We start from the raw sequence: 13,596 nt of genomic DNA, 5'->3' as shown, positions 1-13,596 counted from the left end.
AAAAGATCATCTCCTTAACTATCCTAAGTAGTTAAGAGTTTAGTTTAAAATAATAGCAGTCCAATGGGTCAACCAGTACAAATGCCAGGTAGATAAAGACTATTGCACATGTGCATGCAAGCAGCACTGAAACACTCCCTGCTGCCCCCACCAGGCAGCGCCCTAGGGTTGCTACCAAGAGCCCTAAGAAAACCAGTGCAATGGGCAGTGCCTGGGCAGGGGGCAGCGGGACCACGGCGCCGTCGCCACCCCCGGCTGCCGCAGGCCTTGGCGCCGGCCCTGCGCTGCTGCCTTCACTCCAGCGCCTCGTGCAAAGCAGGCTGGGCTTTGCACACCTACAGAAGGGGCTGCTGAGCCACAGGGACGTGACGTTACTCGAAGCAAACTGGGAAGATTTAAAAAAAAAAAAACACACCCTTCTCTTACAGCGCTGCCCAACGCAGGGGCCAAGGGAGCCTCCCGGGCGCTCTGCGACGCTCGTGTCCGCGGCGGCGCTGGTCTTGCCCCCCTGTGCGGTGCCTCCAGCTTCTGCACCAACGCGGAACAGCCGCTCCAGCCATCGGAGCGTTGCCCTCGGCTCTGGGCAGTATGAAAAAGAAGTACTGAAATCCACTTACCCACAGGTGTGGAATACAAGTCCTGAAACCTGCATTAAAATAATTATTAAAAAAAAAAAAAAAAAAAAAAAAAAAACAAGAAAACACCCCCACACATTGCAGCTCCTCTTTCTTGCATTATGGTTATTCTATGTTGGTGTTAAAGTCTCGTGTTTGACAAGAAAGACAAGCACCATGTTCCTGAGCCAAACTGTTCAGCGCTTTGAGCACAACATCGGGCATGTGGTCTGTTATCATCTTGGGGCTTATTAAAATGCTGCTGAAGACTGTTTCTTTTGACCAACTTGCAGTGTATTTAATATCTGAAGAGCACAACCTGAAAAGAACAAGAAGGAAAAAAAAAAAAAAAACAAAAAAAAAAAAAACATGAAAGCTTAGAGCATGGCTCAGCTGCTGCTCTGTGTCAAGCTGAGGGTGTTTTTTCCTGTGGGTCGCTACAACCGCGGAGTCTGTGTTAGTGGGGAAGAAATTAAAACCTTTTCCCATCCGGAAGAAACAGCTTTTAATGCTGCAGAAACGATGCTGTTAGCGTTCCAGAACACGAAGGGAGGAGAGATTAAAAACCTGTGTTACACTGTAAGAAAGAAATAACACACACACACACAGAGCTGTGGGCTAAGCTCTCTCTCACACACACACACACACACACACACACTGCTGCGTGCTAAGCTCTCTCTCACACACACACACAGAGCTCTCTCACACACAGCAGCACGCTGAGCTCACACACCGTGCTGCGCTCACACACGGAGCAGCATGCTGAGCTCACACACGCACACGCAAGTTTCACTGACTTGAGCATAAAGCAGCAGGGAGGCCAGAGAAAAGCTGCTTGCCATGCAAGAACCAAAACGTGGGTGTAAGAGACACAGCTGACAGGCAGAAATGGAAACATGCACTTTCAAAAGTGAGAAGCGAGCTGAGGTAGATTTTAGGAAAACAAGACAATGATGTTGTTTGTTATTCCCTCATACCTCTTAGAGCTGGATTCTTCTACAATATGGATAATCTTTCCAGGAAGATACAGACGAGGATACTGAGGTGGAGAATTTAAGTGTGATTCATCCTCAAGGGCACTGTATGAAGATGACCGATGAACCATTAAACTCTCCTCAGCTAGAAGAGGCTGGGTTAGGTCTTGGTTTCTACCATCCAGTTCAGTTGGGAAATTATCTGGATCTCCTCCAAACACCTCGTACCAACACCCACGCAACAGAATCTGGTACTGAATTCAGGAAGAAAAACAGGCAAATTAAAGTTTGGATCTCTTCAACTCCATTTATTCTAATTGTGTGCCTGCATTCACACCATCTGAGGGTACAGTTAAAGACTAAAGATGACTGTGCACATACTCCCCATTTCACCTTTCTGCACAGCAACACATATCTCACCAACAAGTAACCCAACCCACCAGTAAGGCTAAGGAAAACATGGCCATCTTGAGCAGCTACATCATGGCGTGCAGGTTCTGCTGCCCAGATTCAAGGTTTTCTGTGTCTGTAACTTCTAACTGTCAATCACCTCATTCTATTTTACAGGGTCACCAGTGCCCTCTATAGGCTGCTGATCCCCAGACTACCCAGAAATCTTGGTACAGCAGATTGGGTTTCAATATTCAGAGACAACAGCTTAAATCTTTAAACCGAGTGTAATTGTAACTCCAGCAACATCTTGCTTGACAACACACTGCTCTAGAATGGCAAAAACAAGAGGCAGGCAATTCAACACCAGAACTGAGAAACATTTGTTTTTCAAATGAATACTAAAGGTTAAATTTAAATAAAACCACTATTAGCTTATTGATACTAAATGATTATTAATGAAAGAAGTAATCCTATTGATTTTTCATCATTTGAACTGTTTTATTTTATTTATTTTTGAATAGTTTCCTTTAAGAGCAGAACTAGCAAACAGATCATTTCAGTTCTTCAATGTTGTGCACTAATATCTCCCAGTCTTGCAAAATCTTCACTGCCAGCACGGCAGCCTTCTAGAAGACTAACACCACTGTCACTGAATTAAACACACTTCTACAATTCCATTCATTGAGAGCAAAAATACACACGCCAATTGCCACATCACTAAACCTGGGCTTAACCCAGCTGACAATTCCACTGTTAACCCTTGCAAATAGTTACCTTGGGCCTGTTACAGTTTGCCACAATTCTCACTATTCTCCTCTTTAAGTCTTCCATGTTGGGCATACTTAACCTGTTCAAACACACATAAAACAAAGTAAAGCCTCTTAAAGCTGCCATCTATTTAACTTATCTCTGAAAGAACAATCTAAAAATACTTCTATCTTACCTTGCAACAAGGTCCTTTCCAACAATGACTGACACAATGAAGTGCTTAGTGTAATCGGCAAGCGATTTGCTTAAAAAAAAAGACACATTTTATACAGACTAAAAATATACACATATCTTAACCTATATTTTTATAAAATGATGATAATCATAAAAAAATGTTTTCAGTTCTTTTGCAGGCTTTCAGGGCAACTTGCTACAGAGGACAGAGCAATTTCAGTGCTGATTATAATGGTCTCTCATATATGCAGATGTCAAATAGGCCGAGGTAGCTTAGTCATATGAGCATTTGGTTTCTGAAACGTTTATTTGAAACTCTGATTATATTATCTAGCAGAACTCACTACAATATTCCATTCTTTAATATTTCCTGTGGAATTTGATTGTAACTCAAGCTGGAGCAAATCCAGTTTTGGTGGAGAACTTATAAACACAGTCTGAAAACATTCAAGTTCGCTAAAAAGCCAAACTTTAGAGTTAACATAAAGCACAACATTTTGTGTGTGTGTGTGTGTGTGTGCGCGCGCACACCAAAAAAAAAAGCAAATAACTGAACAGGCTTTCATCAAAACAACTGCCAATCTAATCAGTGTGATTACTGCACAGTTACCATCTGATGTGTTTGTCAACAAACTATCTTCATGATTTTTGCATCTTAGACATGGAAACAAATAACAGAAGTATCATATTTACCTTAAAAGTCCTCCTGGAGGAGAAAACGCATAACATTTTAATGTTGGGAAAGAGTTCCTCAGCATAATGGCCAGTATGGAAGCTGTTCCACCGCCTAAGCTGTGACCAACTATCACAAGTTTGTATTCCTGGAGACAGAGAGAAAAGACTGAAACGTAGACACTGGAAAAGCTTTGGATAATTGTTCTAGCAAAAGAAATAATTTAGGAGGTAGCTTACTGGAGCAATTGTGAAAGCCTGGTTTAAAATTCCATCATTTATTAGCTTTTGATAGATGTAATTTGCAGCTTGAGTTATTCCCTAGGAGACAACATTTTAAGTTAGAAAACAGAATCCTGTGTGATCTGAAGTGACACATGTATACTTTAAATACAATGATACTATAAAACAACTTTTTTCTTTTTTGCAGAAATGATCTTTTCCTTTAACATTCTCCCAACAGAGGTCTAGGTAAAACCAAGGGATTTTGTACTTAACTGCTAAAAATCCTTTGGAATATTTAATATGGACATGGAGCCAGGCAGCAGGACTACATCTTCTACTTTGCAGTGTCAGAGCTAGTATTTGATATATCGAGCTGACTGAAATATTTTGTGCAACTCATCTTGCAAAAATACTCTTCCTTCTTAGCCTCAAAGTTAAATCAGGTTTCTTACTGCACGGATGGATTCTGGATGCTAGGGACAGCACGCACCTTATGCACAAAGCCATTTTCCAGAACATCCTCCAGTGTCAAGTCTTCACAGTCTGCTGACAGATCGGTGAGAATGTCCTGTAAACAAGACAGATTTTTGACCAGACCTCTCAGCAGGCGCTCATGGGTCCCACTATACTTCTTAACACTGTCATATAGACAGCATCACTTGGAGTTTCAAGTTTTCAAGCAACAAAATATGGCCTACTGTAATACACCACTGAAGCCACTATAATACAGCAAACGAGTCTGATTTCAGCAGCTCTTGCCAAGCTGCAAACACACATGATAAATGCACCCCCCTCACAGCAAAGCAGAAATCAATCACTGCCCTCCCTTCACCAGTCTCTTCCCATGGCACAGGGAATAATATCCATCCAAGGACACAGGGGCCTGGAGGACTCCCACCCACGAATGTGTTGTTTTTCAATAAAACAGTTTCCTCTGGATACTAGGAGTTTACCCATTTCTATAGAGCCAGTTACACATCAGGTGGATGATACCTCGAAAGACAAAGTTCCTCTCACTGCAACCACAATAGCTTCTTTTTTGTGATCCAAAGCAACAAAAAATGGAATCTCATAGATCTGGAGGGAAAAAAAGCATTCAGTAAAGACACTGGGTTTTTACATTTGTTCTGACCACTGAAAGTTGTCTTACGGAGCTCTACTTATTGTATAATGGAAAGAATCTGGCTTATTTTCTCAGCTTGTTGTTAAGTGCTCTCATTGTAATACTGAGACAGATCTCTTGTCAATGGGTTTGTGACCGTTTCTTTAGACTGAAAAAATATCAGAACTGAAGAATGGATGTTTGGGGGGCTGTTTTCTTTTTTTTTTTTGGTTTTGCTTTCTTTTGCATCTTTCACTTATAAACAGTGGAGGCAAACTAGAAACTTCACCCCTTGCTCTCACTGAATTAATCACTAAGATTTTTTTGTTGAGTGCCTGTCCACATTGTTTACCTTGTTATGAAAACTGATATGAATGAAGTCTCTGTACTGCAGTCCTGTTATTTTTAGGATGGATCCAAAGTGAAAGTTATGACGATCACTGCCAGTTATATCAGAATCTGTTGGTCTATTTCCGCAACTAACAAACACAGAAGAGAAAAACTTTCATGTTCAAATTTTGTAGGTCTCCTTTCATGAATAAAACTCAGTTACATTTGCAGAAGGATTTCGACTAGGAATCAAAGGCTCATCTGATTTCTTGGAAACTTACTAGTAGTGATACAAGATGTCACCTCTGCCCACAAACCTGATTTTGTCTGAAGAATACACCCTACATTTTCAGATCAGGGACTAGCCAATACACCTTTTACAGGACTATCAACAGGGCAAACAAGGCAAAAAGCAAAAAAAATATTAGGACTAGAGCCCAATCATAGAAAATACAAACAAGTACAAAAGAAATTAAAAACAAATTCAGTATGGCAGCCTTATTTAATGTTTTATCTATTGCATTATGTGAAATGTAAGCTTTTCCAAGTCATTAACTCTTGAGTAGGTTAAGTAATTTCATGTTACCAATTTAGAAAAAAAAAATCATGGTTACAGTCACAGAGTTAGGTGGTCACTAAATACATGGTAATCTTAGGCAGAATTATGTGTATTTCCATATAGACTGTAAACATTCTTTTGAGAGAATGTTGACTCCAAAGGTTGGGGGAGCTGGATGAGGAAAAGGGAAGAAAATGGAGGCTGGGGCAACACAAAACTCTTCCCAGTTCCTTTAAGCTAGAGAACTGCCAATAGTTTTCACCAAAAGCCTCATTTTAAAACTGTTTGGTTTCATTCAAATTCTTCTCAGCACTTTACTGAATGAATCTTACTGGTTCAGGCTGAGTGAAGGGCAAACGCCTTCTCTACCTCATCTGCAAACTTTTCTTAGAGACAAAAGCTAATCCGTGGGAGAGGCAGTGAAATTTTGTTTCTACTGTGTCTGTGGAAGACAACTCTACCTGCTGCTCATATACTGAGTGACACAATTTATTAAAACAAAAATATAGTTATTGAAACTATTTACTTGTACTGACACTTGCAAAGTAAAAGGAACTGCTGCATTTTTAAGCTCATGATCCAACCTACCAGTCAGCATTGAGCTTGCAGAGCGCAGTAAAGGGGTTGGTGTAGATGTAGTAGGGCCAGCCATAGGCAGCTGCAGCAAAGTGCATGTAGTGAGCAGCGTTCTCCAGTTCAATATCCAAATCATCAGTCTGAGAGGACATGGGAAAGAGAAAGGACAGAGAGGAAGAAAGATGTGTAAGGCAGGCCCACAATAAAATCCAAATGCAGATTGCTGGAAATTAAGGCTTGTTGAAGTAAACGCTATCCAAGAGGAAAACCTCAAGGTTAAAGATGCACTAAGAATAGCCCATCATATTCCAGGGAAAAAAAAAAAGCTTATTTACATATCAGCAGAATTCAAGAATCCTGAAAAGCTCTCATTACATTATTTTTTCTGATATTTGTGCACCGATTCAATAAGTACTGAAAAACAAATTACTTAGGGATTTTAAAGGAATGGCTGATCAAAACAGGAATGTAAAAGGAAGTCCATAAAAATGTGTGTTTACTGGATGCTCTGGTTGAAGTAGCATTAAATACTTTTGTGGAATACAGAACAACAGAAGATAAAATAACTTACAAAAGACATTCTAACACAGGAGATGAGCAAAGATCAATTAGCAAACTGCAACCCTTCATTTGCAAACACTTAAAAGCTGCTATTTTTGCTTATTATCTTGTCTGGATATTTGCAGCAAACATTAAAAATTAAACAGACCAGAATACTAAAGACTAGCTTTTCAGTTATTTGTAATAGGACCAAATATATTTTTCTCTCTGTTCCCCTTCTTTCCTATCTCTTCAACAATGATCTAAAGACCTAAATTGTTCCTATTTGAACTTGATTTCCCATTCATACATAGATGAATACTCACTGAGAGTGAGAATCTTCAAAGAGCTAAGTGACCTAAAATTTCTTTTGCAGATCAGTATTGTCAGAACATAAATTAGGCATCCTTGAAAAATCCTGCTATTAACCTCTTCAAAACATGTGTCAATTTGGATTCATTATCAATTTCTATTATTCCCCCTTTAAACTGTACTTCTGCAAAAGGAGACATATGCATTGTGTGCATACTCATCAACATGTTTTTACTTATTTATTCATAACTTAAATTGTTATTTTTTTATAAGTGTTTAATTTTGTCAAAAAAAAGCATTTGTACAAAGAACTACATTTCAACTAGATCCAATACCCTCTCCTAGAGGGAGATGTGCCAGAGGCTGTAACACTCCTATCTTACCACAGGAGATGATGGAGAATGACACAGGACTTCTTCAGGTTCTTTAGGGCAACTTTCCATTTTGTCTTGCTCTTGATGGAGCAGAGTCAAACCTGCTGCTATATCACTTGGCACCAGGTCAGTGTCCTATAAAAAGAAATGAGAGAGTGCTTAAAAAAAAGACAACACAGCAAGATCATCTCATAAGAAAATGCACAAGGAATTCTAGAAAGATTGTTTTTTTTCAGTTTATATAAATATATGTCACTCAGAAGACAATGTGTGTTAGAGAAACAAGTAACATCACTGTCTAAATCACCCCTTTGTACCTACAGAATGCTCTCTGCAAATAAGACTGATGACAACTCTACACAGGAATTTCATCACACAGGCCAAAAGAATCCTTCAATGAGCCTGCCCAGTCATATAGCAAATAATGATCCAGACACAACTTACAAATGTTTTACACCCCCAGGTTAAACGCTCTTAAATCCTCTATATAAACATAGCTTATTATTATTCCTTAAATATAGAGAACTATTAAAAGGATTTCACACAGAAGAGGGCTGAAGGGCTTTTATTCAACTATCTGGGTCAACCATCTCCCATAAGACTGACTCCCTTTATCCTACAAACCATTGAGTAGGCAGAAGCTGTAAATTAGCATGCACACACACCGTTTAATAAACAAGAACTTCCAGTTTGGAAGCCATGAACAGATCTCAGTGTCAACACAGAACTTTGGTTGCCCAAGCAGTAGTTGACAGATTTAAGTTAAACCAACATCATTCAGTCTTCAATTAGGTACAGGTTTTCTAGAGTTTCCTTAAAGCAATTTCCTACATGTTCACACAGGAGGCTGGCACTTGATCAGAACCAGAAAACTGCCTTAACATTTTACTGCTCTTTTGTTTTGTTTTTCCAAAAGATAGAAACCCACCAGATTCTTTGCTACTGGTACAAATCTCTACTCAAAGTCAGTAGGAAAAGCTTCTGTGTCTTCACACATCGAGGAAAAAAAAACCCCTTACCCTCATTTCCTGACAATCCCCTAAGAAGCAATGCTGTTTTCTCATGGCCCTTCATGCTTGTGAAGGGAGAGAAAATTTTTAAAAGGGAAGGAAAAATTAGGGTGTTATAAGAGAACCACCTTTAATTTTGAAATTGGCTTGTTCGAATCCCAGTATTAAAGCAGAAGGTAATAGTGAACGTTTGCTGAACAAACACATATGTGCATGTGTTTCAGCATTTGAAAATTCAGTGTTAGCCAAAAGCAGAAAAGAACATATAAAAAAAGCTTTCTAACTTACTGAAAAGTAGGCACGGAAAAGCTCTGCAATACTTGTAAAAGCCACTCGATGGTCATCATCTTGCACAATGCAACAACACAATAACCTGATTCTTTTTTCCCAGACTTTGGTAGCAGTGCTCTTCACATTGTACAGCAACTGCCCTGACTGACTGCTTTCCAGGTTCCGACAGACACCATCAGTGAGGTAAACTGTCTTTTTTCCTCCAAGCGGATCAAAGACGATTATAACTCCGATGATGGTAAAGACAATGATAATCCAGCTGCAAAACAGAAGGAAGTGGGAGGAAAAGGCTATGAAAGCAGATACTTCTGAAACAGGCAGGGCAATGCAATTATTGATCTCGAGAGACAGCAGACAGACTTAGGTGTGAAACTCTGTAAAGGAGATAAGAACAACAGTGTTAGCTCACTCCACATGGGGCACTAAACTCAAAATCATAGCCTTGCACCTTGAAAATATCAGCTAAATTTTCCAGTGATCTAGTCACTGTTCCCATATGGTACACTTCCACATTCCAATCTATTTTTCTTATCCTTTCTTTTCCTCATCTTCTTATCTTTCACCCTATTATGCATGTAGTCTGTAAGTCAAGAAGCTCAAACCTGTTTAGGGAAGGATATCGATTTATTCTAGTTGTATAGATTTTTTCTCCATTTACTATAAAGCCTTTCTATGAAAAGTCAAAATAATTTAAAAGAAATATCAAAGTCCTTAACTGCCAAGAAAGTCATAAACGAATACATTAAAAAAAACTGCATACCACTGTTACCTTGCAACGACTGTCCCAAATATGACACTCATCACAGTCTTCTCGCAGCGCACACTGCTGTCTGACACCCATACAGCTCCTACAACAGCCCAGATGAATTCAGGCAAGTAGAGAAGTAGGCGTGTATAGAGTAGCTTGGGAAGAGATTTTCTTGGGCCTGGATTAGAAATTGTTCCTGAAATTAAAAGAATAATAATACAGGAATTCAAAAAAAAAAAAATCCTACAAAAGTGCATGAGTCTTTCGAGCATTTTGAGAAAATTTAATCAAAAATAAAAATTCTTTAAACTTTAATGGAAAGTTATCACTAAAGCTGAAAAAAACTCAATGGTTTAGAGCAATGATTCTTTCGATCTGCTTCACTAATTCCCACTGTCACTCTCCAGTAAGAGACACTCTTCAGTAAGTGCAGTGAATTTGAGACAGTGCTGTGCCCACCAGTAGGCAAAGCTGCAAGCTGGACTGCTGTCTCACCTAATCTTCCTTATGAGTTTTACTGCCAGCCGCTATCTATTTACTACAAACAAAATCAAAAGCATTTTTCTTCTCATGTCCATCACTTCAGTCTAGGATTTCAGGATAGTCCTATCTATTAAGTGATATATTCTTATATTTAAAAAAACATTAACTGTCATCAGACCTTTTTTTTTTTTCCAATTCATTTGAGCTGTATCTAAAAAAAAAAAGATTGTTTTCTTTTTCTGCTCAGTAAGCCTGACCACCTATTAACAATATATACAAACAAGAAATTAAATTTCAGCTAGGTAAGGACAGCAAAGCAGGATTTTATATGACTAATTGCCCTGAACTCAGAGTTTAATCCCCAACATGCTTTATTGCTTGGGAGGGTACACAATGACAATCATATCTTTATTTATGCTCTCCACTCTCCGGTTATCCACTCTCCTGCTCTACGTGATCATTTTAAAGCCAGATATGTTTCAATTTTTGGAAAGACAGAAGTATTCTACAGAAAGGATTTTGTGGAGATAAAAGAAGTCTGTATTTAAGTGGTTAAAAGAAAACAAAAACACGTATTTGAAGCACTGGGAATACTGCTGGGTTTGTTCATTGCCAAAGTCACCAAAATTGGGCTGAATATCATCCCAGACATTTCTAAATGCTTTATAGGAGTTAATAGTTAGCAACCAAGAATTACAGACAAAACTAGCCATCCAATATAAGAGTAGTGCAAAATACATACCAATACAAAAGAGATTGTGAAGCAATTAAAACTTTGGTCAGCTGTAATTTTAGAGATGCTGCTTTGCAGCCCTACAAGTACTAAAGTTCTATACACTCACTTGAGGCACTAAATAATAAATTAATTCATTCACATGACTTAGGGTACTTTCACTTTCTATTCAGGAGAAAAAGCATGCAGGACTATTTCCAGAAACAAAACTTTCTGTGCTGTTAACTCACTGACAACCATTTTCTTAGTACTCTTAGGCAATAAAAAGGGTGTGTTTTTATGGCCAGCTTAGCTTCTTAAACCAGTCTGTTGATCACACAATAACAAAGGCAGTGGGGTGCGTGTGCGCAGTCATGTGTAGGCAGCATAACTTGCAAAGGTTCGAAATGCAGCGGCACAAAACCATTAACTCTGGGAATCACTCTGCACATGTCAAGGTGTGGTGCACACCCAGTGGCAACGCTCTTTAAGAGGCCCCCGAGCCAGTAGCTACCATTCCCATTCCCAAGCAGCAGCAGCCCAGCTGCTTGTGCCAGCAGCTGGGATGAACTGTGGTTCCTATGAAAACCAACCAATTAACCCACCCAAAACTTCCCTCTCCCTGCACTACAACCCAGTTCTCCATCCAAGACGCTGGTATCATTACAGTGCAAGGGGTGCTGCAAGAACCACTGCTAGCGAAAAAGCGACACATTATAATCATAGTCCAAAACACCTCATTGATGGCTTTCTTGGAAATTGAGTCTCAAAATTCTTTCATTTCTTAGTTATATAACTCTAAAATTACTTCTAAACTGAGCAAAGCTCCTTCCTCCTTGTTATTTACAGTTATATCTCTCACCACAACAAATCTGATATTAGAAAACCGCATAACTTGTCCGCTCTTTCTTTTGTTCTTCTGGAAACTGTAGGAAAATCATTCATTTGATTCAAGCCTAGGATTATCTTTCACATCTCTGCTCTGTCATAACTTCTCTTCATGCATTCTTTATCCTTCTTTCCATTTAATTATTTTAAATAATTTCCTATTTACAGTGTGTGATGAGAATCAACATATTAGAAATTGTGAGGATATGAGAAATGTACAATTTCCCAAACCACATAAATATTCTAGATTAATATTCCGAGCAGTACACTTAATAATTCTAGCAGATGAAGAGACCCCTCATCAGAAAAAGAAATACATCAATAAAGAAATGACGGAGAAGGCATTTTGTTATCTCAAAATGAAGTAATTTACAAATGACCAAATGTTATATGATAGGGCTACATCTGCCTACATAAGGCAAAGTTTGCAAGAAATTTCATATGAGAGATGGATAAATTCCCCTAAAAGCCTGTCAGAAACATTATGTACAGTGTTTCATCCCAGGTCATAATTAAATAGTGGGTGTAGAGGAAGAAATTTTCAAGATGCTCTGATGGCAATAACTACATCTTTGTCAGCCATATTAAACTATTAGCTCTGCTTATTATATCTGCATGTACTCATGTGCAGGCAGCAATAACATTAATCAGAGTTAATACTATTAAACCAAATTAATGGTGACAAATAGTGTCTTAGGCTTGACTACTGCTAAAGCACTTGAACTTTCTGCATGTTTTTGCTTTTTAAATATCAACTGTAGATTTTAAAAAATCCTATACATTATAATTCTCCTATATAAATGCAGAATACTAGGTATGCTTTAAGCATGTACCTCGCATACTGATGCATACAATAGCAGACAATGCACATATTATGGCAGCCAGGAGAACCAGGAGGACAAGCAAGTAGCTGTGCAATAAGCCTCCTCCGGCACAGTCAAACTGCCCTTTGTGGACTGTGTAAAGAACAAGAATTCCAATCCACCTACAAGAAAACAGGATAACAAAAGTCACTGCTAGAAAAAAAAAAAACACTGCAAAGGGATCATTTAATAACGAGTCTTTATCTTGATTAAAGTATTCTACAGAGATTAACAGGGAATTCTAGGCAATGAATGTCAGAGTTCAGACTAGAAGAATACACAGCAATAATGACAACAAAGTCGGACTAGACAGATTAGCTCCTGGTGCTACCTATTTCCAGGGATCCCAGAGCCTGGTCTACAGGAAGGTGTCTCCGCCTGACTGTTTTAACGGCGCTTCCCGCCGCTAAAAGCCCGGCTCGGAGCCCCGCACCGTTAGGGCCCTCGCCAAGCGCTGACGGTGCCGGCAGGGAAGGAGCGCGGCGCTCCCTGGGGCCGTCTCCTCCCGCAGGTCCCGGCCAGCGCTGAGCGAGACGCCGGAGGCAGCTGTTCCCGTCCTGTCGCGTCAGGTCCGCGCGAGCAACCAACGGCCGCGGGGTAACGGCCGCCCGGGCCCTGCCTTACCACACTACCCTGACGAAGAGCTCGAAGGCTCCTGGGAGCACGAAGTCGTCGCTGCCGATGGCCCAGCGGCGCCCAAACAGCACGAGCCCCGGCATGGTGCGGGCCCCGCCGCCACACACGGCGCGGCCGCCGCGACACCGCGGAGCAGGCGGCTACGTCACGGCAGCGCAGCGCCATGACGCAAGCGCCACGCCCCCCACCGCCCTGAGGCACGCGCGCACGCGCCCTCCACGGCCCCGGCGCCGGAGTGACGGGCGCATGCGCGAAACTTCCCGCCCCACGCGCCGGGAGCCCCGCCCTGCCCAGCCGCCCGGGCGCATGCGCAGGGCGACGCCCGCCCCTCACCAGCCGTTACCGACGGCCT

At 40.5% G+C, this 13,596-nt stretch overlaps 1 protein-coding gene across 2 annotated transcripts; it reads right to left on the bottom strand.

Annotated features, from left to right (window-relative positions):
• Window positions 1-690: 690 nt before the first annotated feature.
• Window positions 691-13,339, bottom strand: DAGLB (diacylglycerol lipase beta). Of its 2 annotated transcripts, XM_088529422.1 has the most exons (15): window positions 13,233-13,339; window positions 12,579-12,730; window positions 9,684-9,858; window positions 8,912-9,173; window positions 7,623-7,748; window positions 6,400-6,527; window positions 5,275-5,401; window positions 4,814-4,897; window positions 4,311-4,388; window positions 3,836-3,916; window positions 3,617-3,744; window positions 2,925-2,993; window positions 2,756-2,828; window positions 1,592-1,842; window positions 691-933 (listed from the first exon to the last, which is right to left on the bottom strand). In XM_088529422.1, exons 1-15 carry the CDS (start codon window positions 13,325-13,327, stop codon window positions 741-743), a joined length of 2,022 nt encoding a protein of 673 aa, XP_088385548.1. In that variant the 5' UTR covers window positions 13,328-13,339; the 3' UTR covers window positions 691-740. The 2 variants fall into 2 exon arrangements, with proteins under 2 accessions (XP_088385548.1, XP_088385549.1); XM_088529423.1 differs by lacking the exon at window positions 13,233-13,339 and having other exon boundaries at window positions 12,615-12,700.
• Window positions 13,340-13,596: the final 257 nt, after the last annotated feature.

This window comes from Tinamus guttatus, unplaced genomic scaffold (assembly GCF_059628265.1).
Source record: "Tinamus guttatus ecotype Peru unplaced genomic scaffold, ASM5962826v1 Tinamus_guttatus_pri_ptg000330l, whole genome shotgun sequence".
Lineage (NCBI taxonomy): Eukaryota > Metazoa > Chordata > Aves > Tinamiformes > Tinamidae > Tinamus > Tinamus guttatus.
Note: the sequence above shows the minus strand (reverse complement) of the source record. Positions and strands in the feature narration are given on the sequence as shown.

Coding starts and splice junctions, on each gene's coding strand:
- DAGLB (XM_088529422.1), bottom strand. CDS start 13,327: ATGCCGGGGCTCGTGCTGTTTGGGCGCCGCTGGGCCATCGGCAGCGAC. Junction 4,898..5,274: donor ATATCAGTTTTCATAACAAG/GTAAACAATGTG, acceptor TTTTCCCTCCAG/ATCTATGAGATTCCATTTTT. Junction 3,745..3,835: donor AGGCTTTCACAATTGCTCCA/GTAAGCTACCTC, acceptor CTCTGTCTCCAG/GAATACAAACTTGTGATAGT.